Raw genomic sequence first — 12893 nt, 5'->3', positions numbered from 1 at the left:
ATGTTGTCTGGCTTGACGTCGGTGTGCAGAGGGCTAACAGCGTTGCTGCCGCACAGAGAGCGACACACAGAGACTCAGTCTGACTGACTTTGGATATTTTGGGGGTTTGAGGAGCAGCCTGGAGAGAGAAAACAGGGAGAAAGAGCCGTAAAAACACAGGTTTAAGTCGGTTTCTTGTAGCGGAATGGCGGACCGGGACCCGGTGCCGCTTCCTGCGGAGGTGCGGGCCAAACTGGCCGAGCTGGAGCTGGAGTTATCCGAGGGTGAGTACTTGAATTTCACCGCCGAGCTTCGGGCGGCTCTGCCCGGGCTCTGCTGCTGCTCTGTGGTGTGTCTGGGTCGCTGCTGGTCGGTCTCTGCTGAGAGGACCAACCGGTTCAGAGTTTAGAGCTGAGAGAAGTGTTGAACTCCTACTGCCACAAGTTCAAGTCCGTTTTTCCATATTTATTAAACAGGCACGCGCGCGCGTGCACACACATGCTGCCATAAATACTGCTTTGGTGTATCTGGCTGTGATTTGGATGCAGGGGATGTGGTGTTTTGGTGGTGTGGCAGTGGAGTCAGAATAGTATGCTTGGGAGGACTGTAGTATTCTTATAGCATTCCTCTGATATGTCCTAGTGCACATTTAGCATCAAAACTGTCTAATTGGAGAATAAATAAAACAAAAAGTACACAGAAATATCATACAATTATACAGAAAAACATCATAAAGACAATATTTAGCAGCATGTATCATAGGAATATCATGTAAGGAAATATAATACAAGATAAAAACTTCTATAAAGCACTATATTCACCCTGAAATCATTATTATGCAGTGTCCACAAGTGTCCAGAACCCAATTTAACATCTTCAAATTGCTTTTTTTTTTTGCAAATTGCAAACCAAAAATAATACGTTTACAATGATATCATCAAAAAAGGAGCAAATAATCATTAGTATTGTAGTTTTTGTTGATTAGTGGACTGATCTTTACATCACAGCAGATAAACACCACCATGATGTACACATAAAAGTCTCTGTTGAGCACCAGGGAAGAATTATAGCCCCCAGGGGGAATATCATAGGAATGCTACAGAGATTTATCTTTGGGGTTTGTCAATAAGAAGTTGTCGTAGAGATTTTTTTTTCATCACTGTCATATTGGAAAATCCCGTTCAGCAGAGCTCTGCATGCTGCTTAGATTATGTGCACAGAGTGTGCAGCTGTTACCAGACACAGTTTTCACATGACACACTGCAGCCAGGCAGCTTTTGGAGGGGATGAATGATTCCCATTATATTCCAGCTTCTTTCCATAACACCAGAGCATATATTGGCTTCTTTTGCAAGACCCTGATATGCAGCCTCGGTATTGATTTTCTCATTAGCACCCCCCCCCTGTCCTCCTCCTCTTCTTCTTTCTCAGATTGATATGTCACATTGCTGCAGACTCACTCTCAGCCTGGAGAGTATCATAGTGTCATATTTCAGCTGCCTGCGAGCAGTGTTTTCCCTGTTTCTCATGGAGTCTGGAGGCTTTCGCGGAGCTCAGCCATGTATGGAGAAAGACAGAAGAGGCAGAGAGGTAGAGAGAGGGAGAGGGAGAGAGAGGAAGCGATTTTAACAGCTGACTGCAAATGCACACATTGCATTTTAATGTTTCCACTGCTGCTGCTGCTGCTGCAAATGCAGGTTTCAGAGGGATCTGCATCTGAGCTGAGAGAAAATGAGAGGAGGGGAGGGAGGATGGGGAAAAAGGTGACACACATTTCTTTTTTCTTTCTTGCTTTCTTTTTTTCTAAAAAATGTAAACTGCCAGCTCAGAGTTGCTCCAGTGTAAACAAGTGTGTCTGGGGGGAAATGGGGTCAGATGCCCCGTTGCATTATTTACATGCTTAGCTGACGCTGTAAATGTGCGCCGGCAGTGAATGCAAAGCTTCCCCCTGCATCCCGCAGACTTTGACCTAATTTTTTGATTTCCACGCATCATCCCTTCCTCCTCCAGAGCTCCTCGCTGCCGGGGGGTGAATGGCAGCAGGAGATGACATTAACAACAGTCAGGTGTCACTACAGCTTCACAGGGGACACATGTCCTGTCGAGGAGCCCTCGAGCAAGGCATTAAACTCCTCTATCCACCCCCCCTTCCCTAATTTCCCTGAAGGTTCATGCTTATTTGTCGTCTGGAGGTGGAAAACATCCTCACAGCTCCTTTGAGGTTGTGAGGTTTGAAATTGTAGTTTTATTTTCCAGGGAGAGGAGTGAGAGATGGGATGCACATTGACTGAAAACAGAAATAAACTCTCCTTTGGTGCACGACCAGGCAAACACTCATATCACAGCTTCTTTATATAAAGGAAAAAATAAAGTCAAGGCACCTCACTGTATTCCAAGAGTTATTTTAAGCTCAAATGCTTACTTAAAATAAATTAATTTCACTTCCTTTTGGCCACTGAGCAGCTGTGCTGAAGCAACTGGGGGTTAAATGCCTTGCTCAGGGGCATCTCAACAGTAGTAACGAGGGAGGGTCAAGTGCTAGAACCTCCACTTTGTCAAACACAAGCGCAATGTTTTCTTCGTAGCTTTGAATTTCTCTCAACCTTTCCTCTCTGTTTCCTTTTAAGTTAGTGAGTTCCTACACTTCCCAGAATGCCATTTGACAACCCTCAGGGAGCAAGCGAGTGAAATTAGCAGCATCCAGCTACATGTTTAGGTGAAGAGTGAAGCCAGAGGAAAGAGCAACAGTTGCAGCTGCTGTGCTTAAGATAAAAATGAGAATGGTGCCTTTTGGTTGAAATGCCAACCTGTCTCACAGCTGCTATGCATTCTGGGATATTTGTTGCTTTTGTGGGTGTGTAAATGAGTTTTTCCGTCTCGTACTGATTGCTCAGTGTTGGTGCAAATAGGCGACTCTGGAAAGAAAGTCCCTCAATGCAAAACCTTGTTTTACTGCTGCACTGTGTGGGATGTGATGTGTGACGTTGTCTTTGTTTGTGGTACCTGAGTTTCAGTACTAATAACAGCACGATCCCTCTCTCCATACCTTACATTTGCTGAGTTCAAACACATCTTTGTCATTAGACCTGTTTTTTAACAAAATAAGCCATACTCTTCAAACGCATTGATTGTACACGTATGACAGTATTATCCTAAATTTTCACCCCATACACAGTCTGCCCATTCATAACGTAAGTTATGAAAGAACTCCTATCTGTTGTTCTCTATGTAACACCAAAAAATGGCAGTGTATTGACGTAGCAGTGACGAAGGTTAAGTTACTGCAGATAACTGTTCACTCTCCAGAAAAGCAGAAATTTTTAACATGTATGTATTCTGGATTGACACATCCAGGCTACTGTACCTTGACTACTTCTTCTGTCTGTGTGGCAGGTGCAGTGTGTGCTACTAATGCTAAGTCTCAACCCGAAAATAAATAGTTGTGGCAACCAGCTTTTTGTCTCCAGATAGGAGGTGAATCCCATAATATAACTGTCACCACAGTGGGATAAATATAATATACTTGTGAGGACCTTCATTGATAAAAAGCGTTGCCAAGCCACCTAACCTCAACCTTGACCTTAATTCTCTAAGACAGCGCTTTGAGGAAGTAGGGGCCAGAGAAGATGTCCCCACCTCCCCAAAGACATCAAACTAAACTCAAATTGGTCCTCACAAAGATAGAGGTACATGATCAGACACACACACACACACACACACACACACGCTCTGCAGTAGAAACCAGTGTGTTTCTCTGCAGCTGCAGACTGACAGGTTGTCCTGAACTAATCTGGCTGCTGGCTGAATATTAAGCTCTGCATTTCAGCCCAGATAACAAGCTGTCCACCTCAACACACTGCAGATCACAAACACACACACACACACACACACACACACACACACACACACACACACACAGACACACACTGAAACACATAAAATCAGAGTTAAACACACACCAAGCTAACCCCACCTGACCTGTGCGTTGTTGTATCTGCTGTATTGTTGTAGTGCACCTTTCCATATACCACCTGTCAACAAACAGTGTGGTCTTATTTAGTTGTTTGCATGCATTTTCGCAGCTTGAATTCAGCCGTCCTTTGCCCCATCCAAAATAAATAAATAAATACATAAATAATAATCCAGGAAAACTTAAACGCATCATTTCGTGTCACAGAGAATCAAAACAGTTTAATTGAGAGAGTTATTTAAATGAATTAGGAAGAGGAGACATTTGAAGAGTTTAGCCTAAAATCCCTGTTAAATAATTTATTCATTTCAGTCTGAAGTGTCTTGATTGATAAAGTGATCGTAATTAATCAGTGAAAGAAGCGATCTGCTTGTCTTTTAGAAAGCGACAGAGTCTGTTCAAATGTTTTGCCTCCAGGCTTTTATGAGTAAAAATTAGTCACTTGTAAACTTACAGATTTTTCATTGAGGGATCTTTCTGGACATTACAGGAGCTTTCGCAAAGTTTCCTGGCAGCCTGTTTGTATAAAGTAGAAGCATCGTTTTCATCATTGTAATCAAGCTAAGTTGCTCTAGCAGAAGGCTGTTTGTTCATTAGCAAAGTGAAGCTGTGATGGGATGAAAAACACAGATGCTCTGGTACTCATTACCCCAAAGCCTTCTTTATTTTCTTCTCCTCTGAAAGGAGGCATGTTCAGGCTAGAACAGTGTTGGTATGACATTTCAAAACAGTGTCAAATGTTACTTGTAGTATAAGCTTTTATTGTTTCATTCTGACATGAAGTGAATTTTTGTGCAAAGCTGGATTTATGTCGAAACTGAGCACCTCTTTTATAACACTGTAGAGTTCCTCCCCTCTTCCTACAGTCACATCTGGTCTTGATAAGATTCCTCTGTGTTATTTTAAAGCTCTCACTATTCTGTCCTCCTTTCTCTTTCCTGAAAGATCTTTGTGTTCATGGCAGAGCAGAAACCTCAGCTGTGATAATTACAGTCTATTTGAAAAAGGACTACGGTGTCGGTGGATGATTTATCCGCCTTATTCTGGCCCACAGACGCTGTCTTGACTGTTCTGAGAGTAGCTGTAAGTGTGAGTCTGAGCTCAGTGCAGGCCCCTGGATATGTGAGGGTCGGTTCCCAGAATGCATCTCGCCAAACGTATGACGTCTCGGTTCACTTGGTTTCAGGCTGATCTGAGCTCAAGAGAGGCTTTTGTACTTGTTTGCTATCCTGTTTGAGCTCCGTTTCCAGAGGGCTCTGCGGAAGTGTAGAGCTGTGACTAGGAATTTGTTTCATTACTGATAAATTAAGATCATTTATTTGTCTATAAAATATCAGAAAACAGTAAATTAACCACCACAGTGCTGCTGATATACTCTGTTACAAGTAAAAGTCCTGCATTCAGAATTGTATATACTAATTTAAAAAAAATGCAGTGGAGTAAAAAGGACAATATTTGCCTCACAAATGTACTTGAATAGAAGTATAACACTACATAAAATAGAATTACTCAAGTTAAGTACCTCAAAAATTTACTTCAGTACAGTGCTTGAGGAAATGTAACATCCCATTACTGCAACTAACTGATTTATTCAGTGTCCAGGCAATCAAAACCAGTTTCTATGAACCATAAAGAGGATGTTGTAGTGGAAAGGACGGGTCTTCTGGTGCTTTGCTTCACACGTCACCAGGACAGGATGTGGTGTGACATTTCTGACAGTTGCTCAGGAGTTTTTCTGACAAGAGACGAGTGACAGCATCTTTGAGGAAAAGGAGGGCTCTGATCCCTTCTCTCTGCTGACTGTGAGCTCAGCTGCTCGCTGTTTGTACTCAGCTAATGTAGTATTAAAGAAAACATTGTATGCCCCTACTTTAGAAAGAAATTACAAGCTAAAAAGACAAAGTTTTCATTTGACTATGTTTGAGATTTTGCAGGTCAGAGGTTGAGAAATATGAACTTTTTCTGTGACTGGAGAGACATTCCTGCTTTAGTTCCTAAGATGTAGAGGGAAATAAGAGAATATAGAGAATTAAGTCTTAATATTAGAGACAAATGTTGGTAACATTAAACACAAACAAAACATAAAAATAGGGCTGCTCCCTGAAAGTGGAAGATTTGAGTCATCAGTCTGAGAACCCTCAGTCAACTAAAATACTTCAAGTCAAGCAGTCGTGTTTTGTTTTTTTGTCAGTGTGCAGTGCACGTCTGGGGACATTTGGTCCCTAGATGTAGCTGCAGAGTGCATGCGCCACACTTTCACGCTGCTCTCCGGTACAGGTTGCTGCAGACCCAGACCCAGGGTGAGACAGCTGCCTGGAGGAACAGACAGAGGCTTTGCCCAGTCACTCTTTGAGATAATGTTATCCTCCACCTTTTCATTAGACATGGTGAATTTACAGCTCACAGCAACTAAGTATGACATAGCCTCTGGCTTTTGTTTGATATGTAGTGGTGGCAAAAAGTATTATTAAACATTTAAGATTCTTTGTCAGTGTTATTAGCGTGCATTAGCTTTAAGGTCTAATTTAGCTCAACATTACATTGACGTAGCTGTCACCCTAAACGTCTTGCTGGACCATGTTCAAACTCTGTATGGAAAGAAAGAAAAGAATAGTTCAATTTGACATTGTCATTACACTGAGTCAGGCACAGCCCTACAATAAACACATGCATCTTCAAATGCCACCCACCTATACTGATTTAACATATTCCTCATTTAAATGTCCAAACAGTGTTGGTTTTGATTTTATGTAAAGATCATAAAATGTGTGTGCTCTGATTACCTGATGTGGACTTTGTTACATTTGTTTTAAAAAGTCTTTTAACATCCCCCGATTGATAAATGCATGCTGCATGTGCAGACTCAGAAGACTCAGACGCCCAGTAAGCTACATCTTTCATGAAATAAAGTAATCCCAGGCCACACCTGAGATTTGCAAGTTAGAAGTCAACATATATTATTTATTGTATATTAGTTTGAGCCTGAGGGAATGAGCTCTGTCACCGAAAATAAAATACAGCATTGAATAAGTCGGTTGCATTTCACTGAATGTGGAGAGAAATACATATTAATATTTTTTGACATTGATCATAGAATAGAGCTTGTTTTTGTTTGTGTATCATGAAACATGCATTTGTCACTTATATTGACACTTAATTCACTCTGTCAGGGTGAGGTACACATTTGTAAATTGGAAATTATTTGTAATTTATCATCTCTGCATTATTTTGTTTAAAATCAGATTTCAGGAAATATATGTTGATACAAAAGTTGAGTTGCGGGCTTGGGTTTTCTCAATCAATATATGATATTGTGACGGTTATCAAAATACTTGCAGATTAATTTTTGATCCATTAATCAACGAGTTGTTCCAGCTATACAGATGTACATCATTTCAGCTCAATTTCCTGTGACTGACTTTGACCTTTGACCTTTGTCACATGTAATTCGCCTTGTCTTTTGTTTCTTGTGCACTCATATAGTAAAAAAAACCCTAAAAACTATAAATTGTTACCCAGTCTAGATAAATGTCTCCACACCCTTATTCATTTTTCATTTACTCGTGACTGAAACTCCAACAAAGATGTCATTTTCCTCTCTAACAGACTGAACTGAACTGTGGGATTTCTGGCTGTTAATAAAAGGCCAAACTCACTAAGCCTCCTGCTTCACAGCTTAATGTATTCAGCCAGTGACATTTCACTGAATCACTTACAAGTTATGGGCTAAATAATGACATCTTTATATATTCTGTCTCCTGTCTTCTTTAATTTTGTTTTTCTCAACTTCTTTCATTTTCTAACTTTCAAGTGAATTTTACTCGAGATGTGGGAAAAATTCAAACATTCATTGGATGACTTTGCATCAGTTGGGTTAGATGAATAAAACAATTTACCAACAGAAACTTTTATCAGAAGAATAAAGAATAATATGCTATCTAATCATAGTGTCTGCTAGCTGTATTTCATGCGTTTGTCTGAAGAGAAGCAGATAAACGTGTTAATATTCATCCAAACAAATAATGGACACACAATTAAGAGGAAGACTTGGAGAGACAGTAAACATATGTCATGCCAAATATACCATACTTACTCATAATGTGACTGTTGTTGCGTTGCAGAAATGAAAAATCGACATTATAATTTACAAAAAACTAAAAAAAAAAAGCAAAATAACCTGCAAGAAAAGTTAAGTTTTAGCCATTTTATTTAATGTAATTAATTACTTAATTAGAGTCAGTTGAAAAGACAGGCGTCATCTTGATTGTTGTGACAGTTGGGTGCCACGGCAACAAGTGATGTCACTTTGCTGAGGTTTATTGGTTGCCCGACGATCAAAAACTGGGTGTGGCCTGACCTTTGGATGGGAGCATGTAACATATTACATGTAGTGTCTTAACACACACACACACACACACACACACACACACACGCACACACACACACACACACACACTCACCTTATCAGTGTCACTGACTGTGAATGAATGTTGGATGATTGCCTGTGACTCAGAGATGTAAATAGAAAGTGTTTCAGTGTGTTTCATCACTGATGTTTCTAAATCCAGATCTCAGCAGAGAGAACCAGCTGAGTCTCTCCATGGGTCTCATGTATGGAGGACATGTTTTCTCGAGTTCTTCATCCTATAGGTACCGAAAACAAGCCTTCAGGTTAGCCAAACTTATTTCTTAACTTGCTGTAGGCTACTTACTGTAGTTTTGTGCACACAGTTTCTGTGTTCAATGAGGCATTATTAAAAACAGGCTCAGTTTGACCTCCAAATAAAAAGGTTTAGGTAATTTAGATACATTTTTGGTTTATAATCTGTCTGCCTGCTCGAGTTGGTGTTGTTGCTAGGTTTCCAGATCTCAGCAGTTCGCTTGGTGAGTGCAAGGTTATCATAGTACTGAAAGTAGTGATGGATGAAACTACTAAAATAACAATCAGAATGTATCTTTAATACATGCTGTGAAACTAAACAAATTAGCAAGACAACACTGGTATGTTACTTAGTTTAAACTTTGTTTAGCTGCAGTCAATTCTTTGATCATCCACCAACCTGACCTCCTCTGTATGCGGACCACTATTGTCATCTATGCTCCCTATGAAAACTAATAACAGCCATTTAATGGGCTAATAACTAATACTTGTAGGTGTAGCAGGCCCCTACTAACCCATATCTGTGAGGCTGATAACTACTGATAACACCCATTCAACTGAGTGATAACATTTGAGGCTGGTGCTGTCTCACACCATTTGCATTGCTAGTTCTACCGCTTCGGCAAAATGACATCACATTTCCCATCAACCGCTGATGCTCCAAGTGACCTTTCTATCCCTTTGTCTAAAGTGATTTTCGCTTTTTTCTTTTCTAATTGCGCTTTTTAGCATAAACTGCAAGTATTTGAGTTCAGTTTACTCTGCAAGAAAATTTTACTGGTATTACAGTGCTACAGGTAGATAAATCAATACTTTACCATTAGCCCCAAAGTACCTTGCTGTTGTTTTTGCGTCTTTGTGGACCAGTCTTTTTCCAAATCTAATTCAGTGTTATATTTAAAGATCAGTCCTCTGCAGGGTGTAAATATATGTTATACTTCAAGAGATTTAGGATAAATGTCAGTTTATGTCTGTGCTTGCTGTCCTGCTGCCTGTGGTCGCTGTGTCTTCATCTGCATCGTAACGTCTCAACTTTGGACCGGCAGTTGCCATAGAGATGTTATTTTCTCTCCTTCTTCCTGGGAGATTACGACCTGTGGGGATGGAGAGAGGCTTGTTCTACTTTAGTGGCACAGAGCTTCTATCACACAGCAGGGCCATAAATTCATATTGGGTCTCTTTGTTGGCTCCCTCGAGCGATATAAGCGGTGATTCAGGACTCCAGACGTGCAGTCGCTTCACGTAAATCTGACCGCTATCCTCGCTTGACTCCCGCCGGAGAAATATCCGCCGAAATTGTCACTTTATTGCAGACGCAGGCTGTTGTTAAAAACAGTCTCGGGCGAGCTGGCTGAGGTGAGCAACACTTCAGATCCAGCGAGGCGACATCAGCCTGAGATGATCATCCTCTCGAGCTGAGCAGACACACCAAACATACAGCTGTGGCGGGGTGAAAACCTCCTCTGGGCACCAGAGTTTTTTCAGGAGGGAGAGAGAAAAATTATTGTCTCACTATATTTTTTTATTTTTTTTGTACCAGGGTTTCAAAAGCCCACAGGGTGGTAAAACGCGCTCGGCACACAGAAGAGCATGTAAAACTTTCCACTCAAGGAAGAAAAACAAAATGAAAGTTATGTTTTCTTTATGAAACAGCAGCTGTATCGGATTCCCCAGAGCTCCAATGCTGTCTTTATCCACAAACACTTTTTTTTTTATGTGAATGCAAATCATTCTGGTGCAGCTCTTTTCGTCCTCCCTGAGTGGCCTCTTCTTCTTCTTTATGAAGCACTTTGCTGTTGGTGGACAAGGCCGCTGAGAGAGTCACACTTACTAAGAATTATACACCTCCACAGCACGCTCAAGAGGTGAACAAACTAATAGAAGCAATAAGACAATAGCTTCACGCACTGTGATTAACAATTTGGTGAACACTAGTTTCTCTTGGACATACTGTTTGTATGTTGAAACCAAAGAAAACAGGTTAATACACTAGAATACAGAAAAATAATTGAATTCAAGACTTTAGTTATAGACATATATGCCTTTACATATGCATATATTCTTTGCAGTGCAACTCTCAGCATACAGTCAGTAGGATTGAATGTTGAGGGTGTAATTCTCCTTAGCAGCAAACCTAAACACAACAATCTTCAGTGTATTAACAAAGCTTAAAAACTGAGAATTTGTCTAAACACACTATGAGGTTGAGGTAGAGGCAGTGTGCAGCAACATGCAGTCAGTCCACATGTTTGCCATCAGCTGTCGTCCTCCCTGGCTTCTCACAGGAGGCACAAAGCAGCATAAATATTCATCTGTTCTCGCTGTCAGCCTTGCAGCACAAACAAATCTGAGGGCTGGAAATGTCAGCGGGTTGAACAGCCGTTTGTTTCAGCCTGCTTCAGGTTGTCAGTTCTCAGACAGTGGACAGGTTGATGTCCAGTCAGAAAACTGACAGAAAATTAAGAAGAAGCCCTAAAAAAATCCCCCCAAAAGCCCCCTGATTTTATTTGAAGTCAATATCAGGTGATTTGTTTTGTTTTTTGTTTTAAGTAGAGTTAAAATAAGTGGCTAAAGCCCCTTTTAGACATGGACTGCGATTTAACGTCTTGGTCTCATGTTTATGTCTGAATCACTTTTGACTTGACACAAGCCTAAACTGATTATACTGTCAGATTAATGTAAAAGGCTGCAGGTTAAATATGCACCTAAATATGGTTAAAAATGCACTCTTGTTCCAACTCCTTTTTTTTGTTTTTTGGTTCACAACAGGAGAGACTATTTTTCCCATTAGTGCAAATAGGCCTATGTAGGTTTTTAAAAAAATGAGAAAATCTGCTAAGTATAGACGACAGACTCCTTTCCCATTGCCAGTAGACCAGATCTGTTGCACGGCGTTGCAGTAAACAAGTATGGCTTTCTGTTTTTTTCTTTACTGGTGTGTCATGTTTGGCATCATAAATGTGCTGGACAGCAAGGTTAGTAAACATTAGAAAGCAGCATGGAGGCCGGTAAAAATTTTAGTTGGTTACTTCTTTTCTACATCTGCTAATCATTCTGACTGTCCTTTAAACTCGGTGCCGACTAATTTCGAACAGCACTGCTTGGATGGAAATGGACAGTATTTTGTGGTGGGTTCATTACATCGTACTGGAAAAGGGGTGGAAAAAATTAGCGTGTCCAAGTGGATGTCAAATTGCCATCACTGCCGGTCGAAGTGGATTGGAGCTGGAGCCGATAAATTCCCATGACTACCGGGAATGAATGCCGATTGCAACCTTTTCCACAAAAGACATAAGCCAGGTGTTAGTTGTTTTTTTGTGGGGAAGGAGCTAGTTAACACTTATAGGTAAAGTGTATCAGATTTAGGGGGTATTTATTGGCATCTAGCATTGACAATTGTAGATTACAATCAGTTTGAACTCCTTCTGGATATTATTCCTTCAATATTCAGGAAGATTTTACCAGGAGCCGAATTATCTGCAGAGGTCTCTTCCTCTCCAAAATGAACGGGCCAGGTGATTGCTAATCTGTGCTCACCTTTTTGCTCTGATAACTTAAGATCCAGATGATCAGGTTTTTTACCAGGAGCTAAATTACCCACAGGGGTCTTCCTCTCCAAAACAAACAGACCTGGTGATTTAAACCGCTAAAAACACTGAATAAAGCAGTTTCACGCTAAAAAAAAAACTCAGACAAAATAACATAGACACCTTTAAAATCAGTCCTAATGACTGATCCACCAGCAGTTTCAAACAGTGCCTCTCTGACCTCTCTGATATTTAAATATTCAGACCACACTTGATTTTTTTTCACTTGTTAGGATTCAATATTAAACAGAACTAACTTGATAAGATGCAGATCTTTCCGCAGCTGCTGCTTTCATCTTTACCCCAACTTCAGAAAGCACTTATCTTTTCAGATTCCAGCGCTCCTCTCAACATGTCTGAGACGAGACATGAACCCTCTGTGTTTTTATCCTTCCCCTCCTCATGATCTGAACGGATATGGCATTTGTGCTTGCTCAGGCGATTTGTAAAAAACCCTTTGGATGCTCAGTGTAATGGGCTTCAGCCACTCCATCTGCCATTAGAGCAATCAGAAGACCCCCAATCAGCATTTTCATTTGCTCCACCTCCAGCGTCAGTCCGATCAATGTCAGATTTCAGAGCCTGGTTTTAAAGCACGGCAGCCTCTGATGCAAAAAGCCCCTCAATCACCTAATTGGCTTCAGCAAGTGGATGATCATCATAAAAAAAGTTGTATTTTCCTGCAGAATCAACAATT

At 40.7% G+C, this 12893-nt stretch overlaps 1 protein-coding gene across 1 annotated transcript in view; it reads left to right on the top strand.

The window, feature by feature from the left end:
• Positions 1 to 41: 41 nt before the first annotated feature.
• Positions 42 to 12893, top strand: part of LOC126382474 (disco-interacting protein 2 homolog C-like) — a 245612-nt gene continuing 232760 nt past the window's right edge. Inside the window, exon 1 of the mRNA XM_050032358.1 lies at positions 42 to 263. Coding sequence (XP_049888315.1) covers positions 185 to 263 — 79 coding nt within the window. The 5' untranslated portion in view covers positions 42 to 184. The remainder of the gene's footprint in view (positions 264 to 12893) is intronic.

This window comes from Epinephelus moara, chromosome 21 (assembly GCF_006386435.1).
Source record: "Epinephelus moara isolate mb chromosome 21, YSFRI_EMoa_1.0, whole genome shotgun sequence".
Taxonomy (NCBI): domain Eukaryota; kingdom Metazoa; phylum Chordata; class Actinopteri; order Perciformes; family Serranidae; genus Epinephelus; species Epinephelus moara.
The sequence above is the reverse complement of the archived record's forward strand: the minus strand, read 5'-3'. Positions and strand labels throughout refer to the sequence as shown.